Source organism: Hemiscyllium ocellatum, chromosome 8, assembly GCF_020745735.1.
Source record: "Hemiscyllium ocellatum isolate sHemOce1 chromosome 8, sHemOce1.pat.X.cur, whole genome shotgun sequence".
NCBI classification, from domain to species: domain Eukaryota; kingdom Metazoa; phylum Chordata; class Chondrichthyes; order Orectolobiformes; family Hemiscylliidae; genus Hemiscyllium; species Hemiscyllium ocellatum.
Window position 1 is genome coordinate 47,715,367 of NC_083408.1, and position 20,577 is coordinate 47,735,943.

The following is a 20,577-nucleotide window of genomic DNA, read 5'->3' on the forward strand; positions in this document are numbered from 1 at the left end:
ACAGAGGGGTTTACCCTAAACCACAACCCCATTCTCCAGATAATCTCTCCAACACCGTCTTGTACAGGGCAAGCATGGAACCTGTCAAAAAAGTTGCAAGAAAAAGTTGTATGTAGGGCTGTGGCGGTGTGTACACGCTATTTGGAGACTTACCCCAAAGGCAGCTGCAGCTTCAGTTGGGGGCGGGATCTCACGTGCTGTATGCTGCTGCAGTCTCCTGAGCGGGGAGCAAACTATAACAAAACTCCAAGCCCCAGAGGAAAGGCATTTAAATCAATTAACCGAATTATCCGAACGGAATAGTGCCCGACCAGCTTGTTTGGATAATCGAGGTTCCCCTGTAAACTTAAGTTCTTTCATTCAGAAACTCTACTACAGCATGTGTACAATTATTTATAAGAGGCCATAACAAAAACTGTACATCTGAATGCATGGACACATTCACGTGTCAGTTTTATTCAGTGTAACATGCTCAACTTACTGCCAGACATTTGTAGATTGAATGCAAAATCTAAGCCAACACTTCCATGCATTATGAGTGACACATTATTGGAAGTATCTCTAACATTAAAGTTAACCAAGACCTGTCTCCCATGTCAGGGGATTGTTAATAATGTTGCAGCCACTTTTTAAAATCAAATAAAGAGCAAGAATAAAGAGCATCTGGAATAAGGCAGGTGAAATCGCAGCATGGGTTGATACCTGGGATTTGGATGTTGTGGCCATTTCGGACACATGGATAGAGCAGGGACAGGAATGGTTGTTGCAGATTATGGAATTTAGATGTTTCAGTAAGAACGAGAAGATGGTAAAAGAGGGGGAGGTGTGACATGGCATTGTTAGTCAAGGACAGCATTACAGTGGCAGAAAGGATGCATGAGGACTTGTCTACTGAGGTTAGTTAGAAACAGGAAAGGAGAGGTCACCCTGTTGGGAGTTTTCAAAGGCCTCCAAATAGTTCCAGAGATGTAGAGGAAAGGAAAAGCCTAAAGCTTTCTACAGGTATATCAGGGAAAAAAAAATTAGAGAAAGATTAAATCAATTATAGTGGTGGGAAATAGTGCATGGAGTCCGAGGGAATGGCTAAATGAATACTTTCCGTCAGTATTTACAAAAAAAAAAGAATGTTGTCAAGGAGAATAGGGACATACAGGCCACTAAACTAGACTGGATTGATGTTCGCAAGGAGGTGGTGTCAGCAATCGGGGAAAGTGTGAAAATAGATAAATCCTCTATGCTAGATGGGACTTATCCTAGGAATCTCTGGGAAGCCAGGGAGAAGATTGCAGAACCTTTGGCTTTGATCTTTATGTCATCATTGCCGAAAGAAATAGTGCCAGAAAACTGGAGGGTAGCAACGTAGAGTCATAAAGATGTACAGCATGGAAACAGACCCTTCAGTCCAACCCATCCATGTTGACCAGATATCCCAACCCAATCTAGTCCCACCTGCCAGCACCCTGCCCATATCCCTCCAAATCCTTCCTATTCATATACCCATCCAAATGCCTCTTAAATGTTGCAATTGTACCAGCCTCTACCACATCCTCTGGCAGCTCATTCCATACACGTACCACCCACTGTGTGTAAAGGTTGCCCCTTAGGTCTCTTTTATATCTTTCCCCTCTCATCCTAAACCTATGCCTCTAGTTCTGGTCTCCCTAACTCCAGGGAAAAGACTGCCTATTTATTCTATCCATGTCCCTCAATTTTGTAAACCTCTGTAGGGTCACCCCTCAGCCTCCGATGCTCCAGGGAAAACAGCCCCAGCCTGTTCAGCCTCTCCCTGTAGCTCAGATCCTCCAACCCTGGCAACATCCTTGCAAATCTTTTCTGAACCCTTCCAAGTTTCACAACATCTTTCCAATAGGAAGGAGACCAGAAATGCGCGCAATATTCCAACACTGGCCTAACCAATGTCCTGTACAGCCACAACATGACCTCCCAACTCCTGTACTCAATACTCTGACCAATAAAGGAAAGCATACCAAATGCCTTCTTCACTATCCTACCTACCTGCGACTCCACTTTCAAGGAGCTATGAACCCACACTCCAAGGTCTCTTTGTTCAGCAACACTCCCTAGGACCTTACCACTAAGTGTATAAGTCCTGCTAAGATTTGCTTTCCAAAATGCAGCACCTCGCATTTATCTGAATTAAACTCCATCTGCCACTTCTCAGCCCATTGGTCCATCTGGTCCAGATCCTGTTGTAATCTGAGGTAACCCTCCTCACTGTCCACTACCCCTCAAATTTTGGTGTCATCTGCAAACTTACTAACTGTACCTCTTATGCTCGCATCTAAATCATTTAAGCAAATGACAAAAAGTAGAGGGCCCAGCACCGATCCTTGTGGCACTCCACTGATCACAGGCCTCCAGTCTGAAAAACAACCCTCCACCAGCACCATCACCACCACCTTCTGTCTTCTACCTTTGAGCCGGTTTTGTATCCAAATGGCTAGTTCTCCCTGTATTCCATGAGATCTACCTTTGCTAATCAGTCTCCCATGGGGAATCTTGTCGAACGTCTTACTGAAGTCCATATAGATCACATCTACTGCTCTGCCCTCAATCTTTGTTACTTCATCAAAAAACTTAATCAAGTTTGTGAGACATGATTTCCCATGCACAAAGCCATGTTGACTATCCCGAATCAGTCCTTGCCTTTCCAAATACATGTACATCCTGTCCCTCAGGATTCCCTCCAACAACTTGCTCACCAGCTTGTCCTTACCACCCTTCTTAAATAGTGGCACCACGTTTGCCAACCTCCAGTCTTCCGGCACCTCACCTGTGACTATCGATGAAACAAATATCTCAGCAAGAGGCCCAGCAATCACTTCTCTAGCTTCCCACAGAGTTCTCGGGTACACCTGATCAGGTCCTGGGGATTTATCTACCTTTAACCGTTTCAAGACATCCAGCACTTCCTCCTCTGTAATCTGGACATTTTGCAAGATGTCACCATCTATTTCCCTACAGTCTATATCTTCCATATCCTTTTCCACAGTAAATACTGATGCAAAATATTCATTTAGTATCTTCCCCATTTTCTGTGGCTCCACACAAAGGCCGCCTTGCTGATCTTGGAGGGGCCCTATTCTCTACTTAGTTACTCTTTTGTCCTTAATATATTTGTAAAACCCCTTCAGATTCTCCTTAATTTTATTTGCCAAAGCTATCTCATGTCCCCATTTTGCCCTCCTGATTTCCCTCTTAAGTATACTCCTACTTTCTTTATACTCTATGGATTCACTCGATCTATCCTGTCTGTACCTGACATATGCTTCCTTCTCTTTCTTAACCAAACCTCAATTTCTTAGCATTCCCTATAGTTACCAGCTTTCCCTTTCACCCTGACAGGAATACACTTTCTCTGGATTCTTGTTATCTCATTTCTGAAGGCTTCCCATTTTCCAGCCGTCCCTTTACCTGCGAACATCTGTCCCCAATCAGCTTTTGAAAGTTCTTGCCTAATACTGTCAAAATTGGCCTTTCCCCAATTTAGAACTTCAACTTTTAGATCTGGTCTATCCTTTTCCGTCACTATTTTAAAACGAATAGAATTATGGTCACTGGCCCCAAAGTGCTCCCCTACTGACACCTCAGTCACCTGCCCTGCCTTCTTTCCCAAGAGTAGATCAAGTTTTGCACCTTCTCTAGTAGGTACATCCACATACTGAATCAGAAAATTGTCGTGTACGCACTTAAGAAATTCCTCTCCATCTAAACCTTTAACACTATGGCAGTCCCAGTTGATGCTTGGAAAGTTAAAATCCCCTACCATAACTACCCTATTATTCTGAGATCTCCTTACAAGTTTGTTTCTCAATTTCCCTCTGACTATTGGGGGGTATTTTATACAATCCCAATAAAGGTGATCATCCCTTTCTTATTTCTCAGTTCCACCCAAATAACTTCCCTGCATGTATTTCCAGGAATATCCTCCCTCAGCACAGTTGTAATGCTATCCCTTATCAAAAACGCCACTCCCCCTCCTCTCTTGCCTCCCTTTCTATTCTTCCTGTAGCATTTGTATCCTAGAACATTCAGCTCCCAGTCCTGCCCATCCCTAAGCCATGTTTCTGTAATTGCTATGATATCCCAGTCCCATGTTCCTAACCATGCCCTGAGTTCATCGGCCATCCCTGTTAGGCCACTTGCATTGAAATAAATGCAGTTTAATTTATTAGTCCGACGTTGTCCCGGCCTGCCCTGGCTGTTTGACTCACTTCTGTTCTCAGCTGTACCCATCTCAGATCGATCTCTTTCCTCACTATCTCCCTGCATCCCACCCCCCGACTTTACTAGTTTCAATCCTCCCAAGCAGTTCTAGCAAATTTCCCTGCCAGTATATTATTCCCCTTCCAATTTAGGTGCAATCCGTCCTTCTTGTACAGGTCACTTCTACCCCAAAAGAGATTCCAATGATCCAAAAATGTGAATCCCTTCTCCCATAAACCAGTTCCTCAGCCATGCATTCATCTGCTCTATCCTCCCATTTCTGCCCTCACTAGCTCGCAGCACTGGGAGTAATCCAGATATTACTATCCTTGAGGACCTCCTTTTTAAAAGTTCTACCTAACTGTCTGTAATCTCCCTTCAGAGTCTCAACCTTTTCCCTTCCAATGTGGACAACGACCTCCTGCTGGCCCCTCTCCCCAGTGAGAACATTCTGCACCATCTCGGAGACATCCTTGATCCTGGCACCAGGGAAACAACACACCTCTCTGTTTTTTTTCTCTGCTGGCCACAGAAATGTCTGTCTGTACCTCGGACTACAGAATCCCCTAACACAATTGCTCTTTTGGAAGCTGACGTACTCCTCTTGCATTAGAGCCAGTCTCAATACCAGAAACTTGGCTGTTCGTGCTACGTTCCCCTGAGAATCCATCACCCCTACATTTTCCAAAACAGCATACCTGTTTGAAGTGGGTATATCCACAAAAGACTTCTGCTCTAGCCGCCTACCTCTCTTACCCAAGACAACCCTGGTAATTGTAGACCAGTGAGTCTTGTTTTGATTGTGGGTAAAGTGTTGGAAAAGTTTATAAAGAGATAGGATTTATCAAATAGAGAGGAATGAGTTGATTAGAGATCATCAACAGTTTTGTTAAGGATAGGTTGTGCCTCACAAACCTTATCGAGTTCTTTGAGATGGTGACCAAACAGGTGGATGATGGGTGTATACGGATTTTAGTAAGGCGTTTGATAAGGTTCCCCACTGTAGGCTATTACACAAAATATGGAGGCATGGGAGAGGGTGAGTTAGTGATTTGAAACAGAAATTGGCTAAGTGTAAAATGACAGATGGTGGTGGTGGAGGATGGGAAATGTTCATTCTGGAGTTCAGTTGCGAGTGGTGTACCACAAGGATGTGCTTTGGGGCCACTGCTGTTTGTCATTTCATAAATTATCTACATGAAGGCATAGAAGGATGGGTTAGTAAATTTGCAGATGATACTAATGGCGGTGGAGTTGTGGATAGTGCTGAAGGATGTTGCAGGTTACAGAGGGACATAGATAAGCTGCAGAGCTGGGCTGAGGGGTGGCAAATGGAGCTAATGTGGAAAAGTGTGAGGTGATTCACTTTGAAAGGAGCAATAGAAATATAAAGTGCTGGGCTAATGTTAAGATTCTAGATAGTGTAGTTGAGCAGAGAGATCGCAGTGTGCAAGTACATAGATCCCTGAAAAATGCCACCCAGGTTGATAGAGGATGAGAGTTTTGGAACCATGAAGTCACGCTGCAGCTGTACAAAACTCTAGTACAGCTGCACTTGGAGTATTGCATATGGCTCTGGTCACTGCATCATAGGAAGGACGTGGAAGCTTTGGAAAGGGTTCAGAGGAGATTTACTAGGATATTGCCTAGTAAAGAGAATGTATGGAGGGACGGTCTTATGGAGGGAAGGCTGGGGGACTTGACCCGGTTTTCCTTAGAGTGAAGGTAGATGGGTGACTTAATTGAGACACAAGATAATCAGAGGGCTGGATAGGGTGGACTGTGAGAACCTTTTTCTTCAGATAGTGATGGCTATCATGAGGGGACATAGCTTTAAATTCAGGGGTGATAGATATAGATCAGATGTCCGAGGTAGTTTCTTTACTCAGTACTAGGGGGTGTGGAATGCACTGCCTGCAACAGTAGTAGACTCGCCAACTTTAAGGGCACTTAAATGGTCATTGGATAAACATGGATGAAAATGGAATAGTATAGAATTGGCTTTAGATTTACCTGTGGAACCAACACACATCAGCTGCCAAAGGGCCTGTACTATGCTGTAATATTCTATATTCTATAAGACGTCTCTCCTGATATCCAGTCAGGATGAATCGATCAATCACAACCACCAAAAGCAGATTCATTGCTCAATGTTAATCACATTTGTGGAACTTCACTGTACACAATTTGGCATTCTGCACAGCTATATCTCAAAAGCATCTGATTGGCTGTAAAACAGTTTCAAATATCCTGAGAATGTGAAAACCACTAGAATCTGTATTATTATTTCTCCTTTTTTAGTTCAACCATGAAAGACAGTTCGCCATGTGCAGCAATCTTAAAATAACCAAACTTCCAGTGTCAGAAGTGTATGGTATCGCAGGATATAACTGTTCCTGCATATTAAGTCAAACTTGACACTCCGACCTGTTTGTGCTGGACCCTGAATGCTCAACTAAGTGTTGCTGAATTTTAAAAAGGCATAACCTGAGGCTATACTGTCATACCGGCTTATTGGCAACTTGAAGATAAAACCTTCAGTACATAAGTGGTGGCACTTGCCACGCAACTGTGATCTATTTGGAGGTTAAACAAATCTCAAAGCTTTAATGTAAAGAGGACAGTTAACACCATCAAGTGGTGGACTAAACATTCCTCCCTGAAATATAACCATCAAAAACCACATTTAAAAAGATCATTTACCTCATTGTTGATTCAAAGAAATTCTGCATACAAGGTAGATACACAATGTTTACCTACATAATAGCAACAACAGTTTATTGAGGAATCTGTCTCTTACCCATTGGTCAGGGGTTAATGTTAGCTTTAGCAAGGGCTCTCCCATGTGGTTTTTGGGAACCTTGGAAGTGATATTTTTCACCTAGAAGAAGAACAGGATATATTCAGAAATGGTTCAAGTGGAGCAAATACGCATTACAACACGAGAATGACAAGCTGTAGCACCAACCTTTTCCTCCAGAATCTTAAATAAATGTGCATCGGCAGCACCAGATACAGGGCAGGGCACACTCAATGTTGCACAAATAGACCTAATTTCTTGCCGAACTTCTTCATTGCTTTCAGTTTTAGACACTGGAGGAGATTTAAAGTGTAGGATCCTAGCAGTTTGAAGCTCAGATGATAAGTATACTGGAAACAAACAAATACAACAATATTTTATTTATCTGTATATGTTAAACATATACGTAGTTTAACTTAAAAACACATTGGGTAAAGGAAATTAGCTTTATTTATAATCCAATTATTTGCATTTATCAATCATTTTATACATTAAAGTTACAAAGGCCTTATTAGATAAGGCTGGCCAATCTTTCTACAGGAGAAAAAAGGCTCCAAAAAATTCTGTTCATTGCTACAATTATATTTCCAGCACAATAAAATGTCTACCTTTAGCAGAGGTTAGCGTAGTTTAAAAAAAAATTATCATGCTAAAATAATTGAAAAAGCAATTCTAAGCAATGTTTACTTCGAAATCTGTTTTAAAGCATGGTCATTGAACCTGAAATATTAACTTTGCTTACACTACACAGATGCCACCAGATATGCTGTTCCTCCAACAATTTGTTTTCTTTTTAGACTTTCAGAATCTGCAGTTCGTTAATTTATTCAGACCTAGTTGTTTTTGAACTAAGCATTTACAGAGGAACCTTGATTATCCGAACATTAATTATCCAAATATCGCATTATCTGAAGGAGATCTCGGAGGTCCTGATAGAAACATTACATCAAAGACGTGTTTCCAACACTGATTGTGCCTTTTGTTTACGGTGATTAAAAGTGAACTTGGCTTACTGAAATGCTGTCGAGAACAGTCCTGGACATCGATGGCGGCCCAGGCACACAGTCCAAATGACTGACCTCCCACCACCTATCTCTCCCCCACACACTTTCCCTGCAGTTGTACATAGTGGTGTACCCTAACCCCACCACCCCCCCCTCCCCACCAGATAATCTCTCCAACATTGCCTTGTACAGGGCAAAGGTGGAACCTGTCAAAACATTGCAGTAAAAAGTTTGTGTGCTCATGCTTGCTATTTGGAGATTCACCCCCCAAAAGGCGATAGCAGCAACAGCAGCTGCCTTGCTGTTGGTGTTCAGTCCAGCTGCCCCAGAGAGGGGGCAGGGCAGATGGGGGGGGGGGTGGTGTTGGACAGGGTTGGGGGGCACAGCGGGGGGCCCGCGCGTGGTGTGCTGCTACCTCATCTCCTGAATGGGGAGCGGATTTAACAGAAAACTGAGCCCCAGAGGAACTGAATCAATTAATCAGAGTGAAATAGTGCCCGCCCATCTCATTCGGATAATCGAGGTTCCTCTGTATAATGCCCCTTTCCCAGCCTCAGACTGTTGTTTCAAGCAAATGAAGGAACAGCAGCAAATATTCAGCTCTAGGAGGTTGCTATGCCATTTATGGTTGATCTGCATCTCAACACAATCCACTGTGTGTAACTCTTAATTAACAACAAAAATCTGTCAACTTCAGATTAAGGAGGAGCATATGGCAGCACTTTGGAAAAAGGAAACAACAATAAAAATAGCAACTGGCACAGAGACCAGGAAAAGAAGTTGGCTATCAACAATGTAGCAGTAATGGGGTCAAATGAGAGTGGCTTCATTGACAAGATAAGCTTGAAATGGATAAAGCAAGATACGCAAACACAGGATCATAGCTACTGAGGTTGGGTGTGGGGAAGGGGGTGCAGAACCTTTGCTATCAGAAAAAAATGGTTAAGCGAATATCTGGTGTTCAGGGACAATTACTTCCCTAAACTGTTAGTCAAAGCAAGGATTAAGCAAATGAGTACTATGGAGGAACATAAGCTTTTGCTACCTTCGTCAAAAATGTCAGTTCCTGTAACATGGAATGAAGAGGACACCTTGTGGTGAATGATGGTAAGTCAGATGGTCTCAAAACACTAAAGATTAAAAGAGACTCAGTTTGGCAATATCGCTACTTGTAAAGCTTACTGTACATTCGTCCTTCTGTGCTGTAAAATTTGCTGCTTCCACTTTAGTATTTCTTTGCAATATGTTAGAAGCAATTCTACTGATTAAGTACAATAAAAGATTCCAACAACAATTCCTGCAAATTGTATAGAATTCTTATGACTGATATTTTCCATCTACCAAACTACCATTCAACTTACAAAGAAGTTTTAAGCAGTCTTCCTTCTTTCTTAGTCTTTCTTTGAAATCTCCAGTGAGAAGTGATGAGAAAGGGCACAACATCTCTTTCAAGAAGCCATTAATCTCCAGCAGAAAGCTTTCTGTATCATCAGCACCTTAAAAAAAAGCAAACCAAGCAGAACTGAAAAGATACTCAAAGAGGACATTTATTGTCAAAAACAGAGTCCATCCAAGAAAAGGTATGATGTTCTAGGTTACTTATCTCCCACACCTAAGCTAAAGCACCATCACCAATGCAATATATCACACAAGAATTCAAAACTCATTTGGAAATGGTGATAGTTTCTTAAAAAGTCTGATTCCAACTTGTACCCTTAAATCTGGTTACAAATCTTCAGATCGCATTTTATTAACTGATCTAATCCAACTACTAATACATACATCCCTAACATTTCTTAAAATGAAGTTTGATAAATCATATTTTTGCTGTATTGAAGTGAGCTATGGTTATTTAAACTGAAAACATACAGCTAAAAATATGACTTTCGTTGACTCAAATCACAGGAAGAAATGTAGTAGTCTGAATCTAATTCAGTGAAAATGATTAACATTTTCATACTGCTGTCTAGACTCTTAAATGGTTTTACAGTTAACTCTAATTATTCCCAATTGTTAACCATTCTGCATGTCCTGGCTTGGAATCTCAAATTTCTATCCACTTTCATATTTTGATGAATGCTTGAAATAATTTAAACTTAATTTCAAAGTTTAACAAGTTGATTATTATCCAATACTAACTGATTTTTAAATTAAGATTCACATAAGAGGGTGACACTGTCAAATACATCATAGGGTGGAATTTTCTCAGTCTAGAATGATATGGTCAAAGGTGATAAAGTTCAGAAAATATGGCAAGGAAAAAAGTCTCAACACTGAGAAAAACAAAATCCAATTCTTCCCTTATGGTTTTAAAAACTGGATACAAATCTCTCAACTTTGCAAGCAGTGAGGGCTGTATTTGCATTTGTTATTTGATAATGTGATGTTGATCTCATCTCATGTACACGCAGCTCACAATGCTCTCAAGCTCCGCTGAAACAGCAGATATCACCAATTCACAACTTGAAAACCAGAATGATTACCACGATGCTGACACGGACTGGTGTCTTGCCTGGCTGTCCAGGTTGGCCAGCACTCCCCAAAATCTTATTTGAAGTGACCGCCTGCACTCTCCATCAACAGAAGTCAGCATTGTCAAAGGCCTCAGCCCATCACATCATTATTGCACACCTCAAACTAAACTTAGAATATAGCTCAGCACCTCAAAACTGCACTTTGGAGCTCACCAACATCTTAGGTTGCAATTTTGCTGCCAGGCCACTGTGCACGTAGGAAAATGTACCTAGCTCATGCATCAGAACAAGTTGTATTGTTTCAGAGCTGTTAGGTAAAAACAATGACTGCAGATGCTGGAAACTGTTAGTTTGCTTTCTTAACTATCACTCAGATACTCACAACAGCTTTGTAATATCTTTTTACCTAACGTCCCTTCATTCAGAAGTGACTGCTCAGAGTGAACTGCATTGCCTTTGAGCACAGAAAGTCTGGCACATTGTTATTGTTGTCAGCACTAACAGCTTTTTTGTTGGCTGTGTATGGTATTGTGCCACATCACTGTGAATTTACTGCATGTTTATGCAGCACACATTGCATGTGCTGCAACCAAGTAGCTATGACTGGAAGTCCAAAGGGAGAAGTCCCTAAGCCAGTCACAGAGTGACACCATAATTTCTCAGAAGAACCATTAGTCCAGGGGATGGGCTGCAACGTGCAATCAGGATGCAGGCATCGAGTTGTACTCAATTCTGCAAATCGTAACCAATTAGTTCAGGATTACCAAGTCAGTTGGGGAGCTCAGCTGGACTGGGGCTTGGCTCTTGATTGTTTAAGAATTCCAAGCCCATGACCAATAGCAGCTAGTAGGACAAACACATATGGGCACACCACCATTTGGTAATTCTCCTCCAAGCCACTCACCATCCTAACTTGGAAGCTTATCATTATTCCTTTACTATCACTGGGTCAAAACCTTGGAATTTCCTCCCTAAAAGCATTGTGCATCTGTCTACAGCACAGTCATAGAATAGATTGCAGCAGTTCAAGAAGGCAGCTCACCACACCTCAAGTGCAGCTCAAAACAATGAATAAATGCTGGCCCAGCCAGTGACAGCCACATCCCATGAGATGGGGTGGTAAATCGTGAGATGGAAAGCTTTTAAGTACAGGCATGTATATATAGAATCACAGATGTACAGCACGGAAACAGACCCTTCAGTCCAACTCGTCCATGCCAATCAGATATCCCTACCCAATCTAGTCCCAACTGGCAGCACCTAGCCCATATTCCTCCAAACCCTTCCTATTTATATACCCATCCAAATGCCTTTTAAATGTTGTAATTGTACCAGCCTCCACCACTTCCTCTGGCAGCTCATTCCATACACCCTCTATGAAAAAGTGGCCTCTTAGGTCCCTTCTATATCTTTCCCCTCTCACCCTAAAACTATGCCCTCCAGTTCTGGACTCCCCAACTCCAGGAAAAAGACTGTCTACTTATCCTATCCATGCCCATCATGATTTTATAAACCTCTATAAAAGGTCACCCCTCAGCCTTCAACGCTCCAGGGAAAACAACTCCAGCCTGTCCAGCCTCTCCCCATAGCTCAAATCCTCCAACCCTGGCAACATCCTTACAAATCTTTTCTGAACACTTTCAGGTTTCACAGCATCTTTCCGACAGGAAGGAGACCAGAACTGCACGCAATATTCCAAACGTGGCCTAACCAATGTTCTGTACAGCCACAACACGACCTCCCTACACCTCTAAATCAATACTCTGATCAATAAAGGAAAGCATACCAAACACCTTCTTCACTATCCTATCTACCCGCGACTCCATTTTCAAGGAGTTATGAAGCTGCATTCCAAGGTCTCTTTGCTCAGCAACACTCCCTAGGACCTTATCATTAAGTGTATAAGTCCTGTTAAGATTTGCTTCCCCAAAATGCAGCACCTCTCATTTATCTAAATTTAACTCCACCTGCCACTCCTCAGCCCACTGGCCCATGTGATCAAGATCCCGTTGTAATCTGAGGTAACCTTCTTTGCTGCCCACTACACCTCCAATTTTGGTGTCATCCGCAAAACTTACTAACTATACCTCTTATGCTCAAAACATTTATATAAAAGTGATGAAAAGTGGCAGACCCAATACAAATCCTTGTGGCACTCCACTGGTCACAGACCTCCAGTCTGAAAAACAACCCTCCACCACCACCCTGTCTTCTACCTTCAAGCCGGTTCTGTATCCAAATGGCTAGTTCTCCTTGTATTTCATTGATCTAGCCTTACTAACCAGTCTACCATGAGGAAACTTGTCGAGTGCCTTACTGAAGTCCATATAGATCACATCTACTGCTCTGCCCTCATCAATCCTCTGTTACTTTGTCAAAAACTCAATTACAATTTGAGAGACATGATTTCCCACGCACAAAGCCATGTTGACTATCCCCAATCAGTCCTTGCCTTTCCAAATACATGTACATCCAGTCCCTCAGGATTCCCTCCAACAACTTGCCCACCACCGGCATCAGGCTCATTGGTCTATAGTTCTCTGGCTGGTCCTTACCACCTTTCTTAAATAGTGGACCACATTAGCCAACCTCCAGTCTTCCTGCACCTCACCTGTCACCATCCATAATACAAATATCTCAGCAGGGGCCCAGTAATCACTTCAGTAGCTTCGTCCAGAGTTCTAGGGTACACCTGATCAGGTCCTGGCGATTTATCCATCTTTATATGTTTCAAGACATCCAGCACTTCATCCTTTGCAATATGAACACTTTTCAAGATGTCAACATCTATTTTCCTACATTCTATACCTTCCATGTTCTTTTCAACAGTAAACACTGACACATAACACCGACATTTAGTAATTCCCCCCAACTCCTGCAGTTCCACACAAAGGCCGCTTTGCTGTCCTTTGAGAGACCTATTGTCTCCCTAGTTACCCTTTTGTCCTTGATGTATTTGTTAAAACCTTTTGGATTCTCCTTCAACTTTTTTTGCCAAAGCTATCTCATGTCCCCTTTTTGCCCTCCTGATTTCCCTTAAGTATACTCCTACTGCCTTTATACACTTCTAAGGATTCACTCGATCTATCTTGTCTATACTGATATGTGCTTCTTTCTTTTTCTTAACCCACCCACTCAATTTCTTCTGATCAGTGGCAAATGGAATTCAACCTAATTGAGTGTGAACTGATGCACTTGAGCAGGACAAACAAGGAAATAATGAATGGCAGGACCTTCGGAAGCACCAAGGATCAGAGGGACATTGGTATGCACGCCCAGCATCCCTTAAGGTAGCAAGGCAGGAAGATGAAGTAGTTAATGTATATGGGATATTTGCCTTTATTAGCCAAAGCATATAGTTTAAAAGTTGGGAAACTGTATAAAACATTGATTAGGCCACAGCTAGATTATTGTGTGCAGTTCTGGAATCCATTTTACAGGAAGGATGTAATTCCACTGGAGAGTGTGCAGAGAATTACCAGATGCTCCCAGGGATGGAGAGTTTTAGTTGTGAAGAGTGATTGGAGAGCCTGGCACTGTTTCCCTTGGGGCCGGGATCAATGGCTAGGGAACATAGAGAAAAGGTAAGGGGCAGGAGGTTTATGTCTTACAGAGGGTCGTGGCAATCTGAAACTCTGCCTGTGTGGGGTGGTAAAAACAAAACCTTCATAAGTATTTAGATATGCACTTCCAATGCCAAGGCATTGGGCTAAGTGTTGGAAAATGGGATAATAATAGGTAGTTGTTTTTAAAATCAGCAGAGGCTGGGCTGAAGGTTTTTTTTGTACTGTTCTCATCTTTTCAGGTTCCTTTCCAACTGCTCTGTGGTATCAGGTAAATCACTTGCCCTTCAACTCTCAACTGTGTCTGTAGAAGATACCATCGATTAACCAATTATTCAATTTTCTATATTAATAGATTTCCAACCTGTACCCTAACTTACCACATAAGTAGGATTCTACTGAAAACAGAAAATTGAAAAGATATTTTGCTTATTGTAGTAACACGTTTAAAACTTACTTCAGCTAACTGATGTTAACAGGATGTTAAATAAGCAGGAGAATCGACGTAATGGGCATGAGCCCTTCTTCAGGGCTCATGAAGAAGGGCTCATGCCCGAAATGTCGATTCACCTGCTCTTTGCTTGCTGCCTGACCTGCTGCACTTTTCCAGCAACACATTTTCAGCTCTGATCTCCAGCATCTGCAGTCTCACTTTCTCCTCCAGGATGTTAAATAATCAAGCCACCTTCCACATGCACTTAGACTGACCAACCATAATCTCTTGGATAACTTTCCACTGAAAAATATGGTACAATTTGGCTAAAATGAATTGAACTTCTCACTTATAAACTAAAATTACAAGGAGCATTAAACCACTGTAACAGAAGTTCTTAGCTATGCTTTCACATCTAATGAATTGCAAATATTCTCAGTGACAGTATATTCAAGCTAAACACTTCCGAGAAACATTTCAGAGAAGTCTTCAAGACTGAGGAAAAATCTTTCATATAGAAGCGGAAGAAGAGGAAACATTGTGTTCAAACAATTGAAGTTCTTATAATAAACTGCACTTACTGGTAGTAGAATTTATACATTCTTCCAAATTACACAATAGTTTAATCTGTGATGATAACCACACACAAAGTTCAGTAAATTCTGAAGAGGACGGCCCCATCTCAACTGCTTTCAAAAGAGCATCTTCTTCTAACAAGGGTCCATTGTATCTGCATCAAAAAAAAAGGTCTGTGTAACTATTACTAGAAATTGAAAGTGTTATTAAAACAACAGCTGGGTAAAATCTTGGAACTTCCTTCCCAATAGTATTGTGGATACATCTAGAGCACATGAGCTAGAGCAGTTCATAAAGACAGCTCACGATCATCACGTCAAGTACAATTAAGGATAGGCAGTCAATGCTAACTTGCTAAAGAAAGAAAAGCTAATGTAAGCAACCAAACTATGAGCCAGTAGCATCACTAGAGTCAGAGAGATATGCACCAATAAAACAGACCCTTCAGTCTAACTCATCTAGGCCAACAGATGTTCTAAGTTAACCTCGCCCCATTTGCCAGCATTTGGCCTTTATCCCTCTAAACCATCTGTTCATATACCCAGAATAATTGTAACTGTACCAGCCTCTATCATCTTGTCTGGCAGCTCATTCCATACATGCACCACCCTCTGCATGAAAAAGTTGCCCCTTAAGTCCCTTGTAAATCTTTCCCCTCTCACCTTAAATATGTGTCATCCAGTTTTGGACTCTCCAACCCTGGGGAAAAGATCTTGGCTACTGACCCTATCCATGCCCCTCAATATTTTATAGGCCTCTACTGTATACCATTCCTTAGCCTCCAAGACTCCAAGGAAAATAGCCCCAGCCTATTCAGCTGCATGCCATAGCTCAAACCCTCCAACGCTGGCAACATCCTTGTAAATCTTTTCTGCACCCATTCAGGTTTCTCAACATCTTTTACACAGCAGGGAGATCAGAATTGAACACAGTAATACAAAAGGTGGCCTAACTAATGTCCTGTACAAATGCAATATGATCTCCGAACACCTATACTCAATGTATTGACCAATACAGTCAAGTGTTCCAAATGCCTTCTTCACTACACTGTGACTACACTTTCAAGAAACTAGGAATTTGCATCTCAAGGTCTCTTTGTTTGGCAACACAATCCAGAACCTTACCATTAAGTGTATAAGTCCTGCCCTGGTTTGCCCAACCAATATACAGCACATTTACCTAAGTTAACCTCCATCTGTCACTCCTTGGATCATTTGCCCACCTCATCAAGGTCCTGTTGTATTCAGAGGTAATCTTCTTTGCTGTCCCAACACCAATTTTGGTGGCATCTGCAAACTTAATAGTATCCCCTACATTCAAATGCAAATCATTTTTATAAAATGACAAAAAAAGACCCAACACTGATCCTTGCAGTACACACACGTCACAGACTTCCAGTCCAAAGAGCAAATCTCCACCACCATCCTGTCTCCTACCGCCGAGCCAATTTTGCATCCAAATGGTTAGTTCTCCCTGTATTTCATGTGGTCTAACCTTGCAAATCAGTTTACAATGCAGAACCTTGCCTTACTAAAGCCTATGTAGACAACATCCACCAGTCTGCCTTCAATCTTCCTAGACACTCCTGCAAAAAAACTCAAGTTAATGAGACATGACTTTCTATGCACAAAGCCATGATGAGTATCCCTAATCAGTCCTTGCCTTTCCAAATACATGTAAATCTTGTTCCTCAGAATCCCCACCACAGACATCAGGCTCACCAGTCTATAGTCCCCCAGCTTTTCCTTTCCATCTTTCTTAAATAATGGCATGCTCTGGCATCTCACCCATAGCGATCGATGATACAAGTATCTCAGCAAAGGGCCCAGCAATCACTTCCCCTTGCTTCCACAAAGTTCTATGCTGCAGCACCATATGCCATACTGACAGGACTTGACAGCCCTCCTGCATATAACATGGCTGTCCCATGTCGCTTGCCATGATGTCAGCCTTTGTCCCATATCTTTGATTTTGGCAATTGCATCTACTTTCTCCTCTCCCAAAGTGTGAGCAGCACCACTTCATCTATATGACCGACAGTAGCACCAACACCCTCAACTCCCTACTCCACCCATTCTTATGGTCCAAGTGTCACCAGTACTTCTCCATGGGAGAAGCAGTGACTGAGTGAAGGTGAAGTGTGTGGGGTGAAGATGATCAGGAGTAGGGGAGGTGCAGGTGATGGTAGTCAGGGGGATGGGCAGAGGAGGTTGTGTTAGGGCAGCAGGGGCAAGGTGTTGCTGCTGGCAGTGGGGGGAGGGAAAAATGTTACTGGCGGTAGTTGTGGGGCAAGGTGGCGGTGGTAGTGGGGGAAGAGGGGAAAGGTGAGAGAGTTGGTGATACGGGGGGGGGGGGGGGAGGGAGAGTTGGTGATACTGACGGGGTGAGATGGTAGTTGAGGGGGTAATGTGGTGGGAGGTGGGAGGTGGGAGGGAGACAGGGAGCTGGTAATAGTGGGGGGGGAGGAAGAGAGGGAGGTGGGGGGAGAGGGGGAGCTGGTAATAGTTGGGGGAGAGAAGAGGGGGGTAGTGGGACAGTTGGTGAAACTATGCAGGGAGGAGAGGTGCTTGTAGCGAGAGGGAGAGCTCTCCCCGTGGATGGGGCAGTATAAGTGAATGGCCACAGTGGGTCCCTGTGCTGGAAGCCCACCCCCTTCCCATTCATTCCCCTGCAGCGACAGGACAGGGAGAACCCATCTCACCACTTCGCTCCTCTGCTTTTTTTGTTAAAAACAAAGAGAGTAAGAAGACCTAATAAACCCTTCGGCGGCAGATGGGATGCTGGACCCTGCCGGAAAAGGCGGCTCACCCCAGGGCTTCCAGCGTATCCAGGACATCCCCCTCCAAGGCCATGGTGACAGCCCCGCACACAGGCTCAGGGTAAGGGCCCACAGCAAGCCCGAGGCCGAGGCGATCGGCCACACAGCAGCCTCAACACGGGACCAGCTCAGGGGCCTGCTCTCTCGGTGTATTTGCCGATGCCGCTGCTTTCAAACCTCCTCCCGCTCCTTTTGTTCCAGAAGGAAACGGCAAGAGGCGCCTCCAGCTCCTCGCTTAGAAAATAAACCCCACCAACCACCCTGCTCGACATCCACAAACAGCGCCGCCCTGCTGGCCGGGAGGTGCTCCCGCCCTCCGAAGCACGTGCATGAAGACCAATCATCGTTTAAATCAACATACACTTCATTGGGAGCTAACACCTTCAACATATTGTCCAGCTATCACCATTGTTAACAGCTAACCTGAGAATGCAACTTTTTTTAAAAAAGGTTTTGTCATTTACACATGAAAGAAGTGAAACTGACATAGTATTCTAACAGATGAAAGGCTTAATAGACCATCAATTTTTCAATGTATAATTTCAGTTACATCACACTGTAAATTTTTGCTATAAATTCTGTGTTAGGATTGAGCCCTCCACTACCACCTGATGAAGGAGCGACGCTCCGAAAGCTACTGTGCTTCCAATTAAACCTGTTGAACTATAACCTGGTGTTGTGTGATTTTTTTTAACTTTATACTTCATATAGTCTGAGAAATGTAAATCAAGGAAACAGACCCTTTGGGCCACCTGGTCCATGCCAACGGATATCTTAAATAAATCTGGTCCCATTTGCGAGTATTTGGCCTGTGCCCCTGTACACCCATCCTATTTCATGTACCCATTCAGATGCCTTTTGAAATGTTGTAATCATACCAGCCTCCACCTCACTCTATACATGCACCACCCTCTGCATGGAAAAGTTTCCCCTATAGTCCCTTTTATATCTTTCCCCTCCCACCTTAAACTTATGGCCTCCAGTTCTGGACCCCCCCCCCCCCCCACCCCGCCATAGAGTCATACAGCATAGAAACAGACCCTTTGCTCTAACTCATCCGTGCCAACCAGACATCCCAATTGACCTAGTCACATTTGCCATCATTTTGCCCATATCTCTGTAAACCCTTCCTATTCATATACCCATCCAGATGGTTTTTAAATGTTCTAATTGTACCCACCTTTCCCATTTCCTCTGGCAATTGTTCCATACACCCACTATATGAAAAAGTTACACCTCAGATCCTTTAAATCTTTCCCCTCTCACCTTAAACCTATGCCTTCTAATTTTGGACTCCCTCATCCTTGGAAAAATACTTTGGCTTTTCACCCTATCCATGCCCCTCATGATTTTATAAGCCTCTGTAAGATCACTCCTCAGTCTCCGACACTCCAGAGAAAAAAGCCCCAGCCTCGTCAGTTTTTCCGTATAACTCAAATGCTCCAGACCCAGCAACATTCTTGTAAATCTTTGCTGCACACTCTCAAGTTAACAAACAGACTTCAAGCTAAACATTTCTTAGAAACACATTTCAGAGAAATCTTCGGGATCGAGGAGCAATCTCATCTCATGGTAATTTTTTTAAATATAAGAGTGAATGAGAAGGAAGCATTGTGTTTAAACAGTAGAAGTTTTGATAATAGACTACACTACTGGTAGTTGAATTTACACGTTCTTCCAAATTACACAACAGTTTAATCTGTGATGATAACCACTCACAAAAGTCAGTAAATTCTGAAGAGGACTGCTCCATTCAACTGCTTTCAAAAGAGCATCTTCTTCTAACAAAGATCCGTTGTACCCACATCAAAGGCGACCAGAATTCTATGTGGTAGTTGAAAAGTGCCCTAGTCAGTGTCCTGTACAGCCGCAAGATAACATCCCAACTCCTATACTCAATGTGCTGACCAATGAACACAAGCATGCCAAATGCCTTCTTCACCAGCCTGTCTACCTGCAACTCCATTTTCAAGGAACTATGCACCTGCATCCCTCAGTCTTTTTGTTCAGTAACACTCCCAGGGCGCTTCCATTAATTGTATGAGTCCTGCTCTGATTTGCCCTACCAAAATGCAATACCTCACATTTATTTAGAGTCACAGAGATATACAGCATGGAAATGGATTCTTCAGTCCAACTCGTCTATATCAACCAGATATCCTAAATAAATCTAGTCCCATTTGCCAGCATTTGGCCCATATCCTTCTAAACGTTCCCATTCATGTACCCATCCAGATGCCTTTTAAATGTTGTAATTGTACCAGCCTCCATGACTTCCTCTAGCAGCTCATTCCATACATACACCATGGACAAAAAAATTGCTTTTTAGATCCTTTTAAATCTGTCCCCTTAAACCTATGCCAACTAATTTTGGACTTTCTCACCCCAGGAAAAGATCTTCTCTATTTAACCTATCTATGCCCCTGATAATTTTATAAACCTGTACAAGGTCACGCCTCAGCCTCTAATGTTCGGGGAAAATAACTCTAGCCTATTTAGCTTCTCCCTTAAAATCCATCTGTCACTTGTTGATCCATTGACCCATCTGATCAAGGACCCATTGTATTCTGACATATTCTTCTTCATCATTCATTACACAACCTATTTGGTGTCATCTGCTAACTTACTAACATTGTGAGATATTGTGTTATGAGATATTGTGTTATAGGCTATCTTTATTAA

General features: G+C 42.7%; 1 protein-coding gene across 1 annotated transcript in view; it reads right to left on the reverse strand.

Moving 5' to 3' along the window:
- Window positions 1–18,173, reverse strand: part of fam98b (family with sequence similarity 98 member B) — a 35,627-nt gene extending 17,454 nt beyond the window's left edge. The window contains exons 1-5 of the mRNA XM_060828370.1: window positions 17,886–18,173; window positions 15,083–15,231; window positions 9,393–9,527; window positions 7,196–7,377; window positions 7,028–7,108 (exon numbers count right to left, since the gene is read on the reverse strand). Of these exons, the coding sequence (XP_060684353.1) occupies window positions 7,028–7,108; window positions 7,196–7,377; window positions 9,393–9,527; window positions 15,083–15,231; window positions 17,886–17,929 (591 nt within the window). The 5' untranslated portion in view covers window positions 17,930–18,173. The remainder of the gene's footprint in view (window positions 1–7,027; window positions 7,109–7,195; window positions 7,378–9,392; window positions 9,528–15,082; window positions 15,232–17,885) is intronic.
- Between the last annotated feature and the right edge of the window lie 2,404 nt (window positions 18,174–20,577).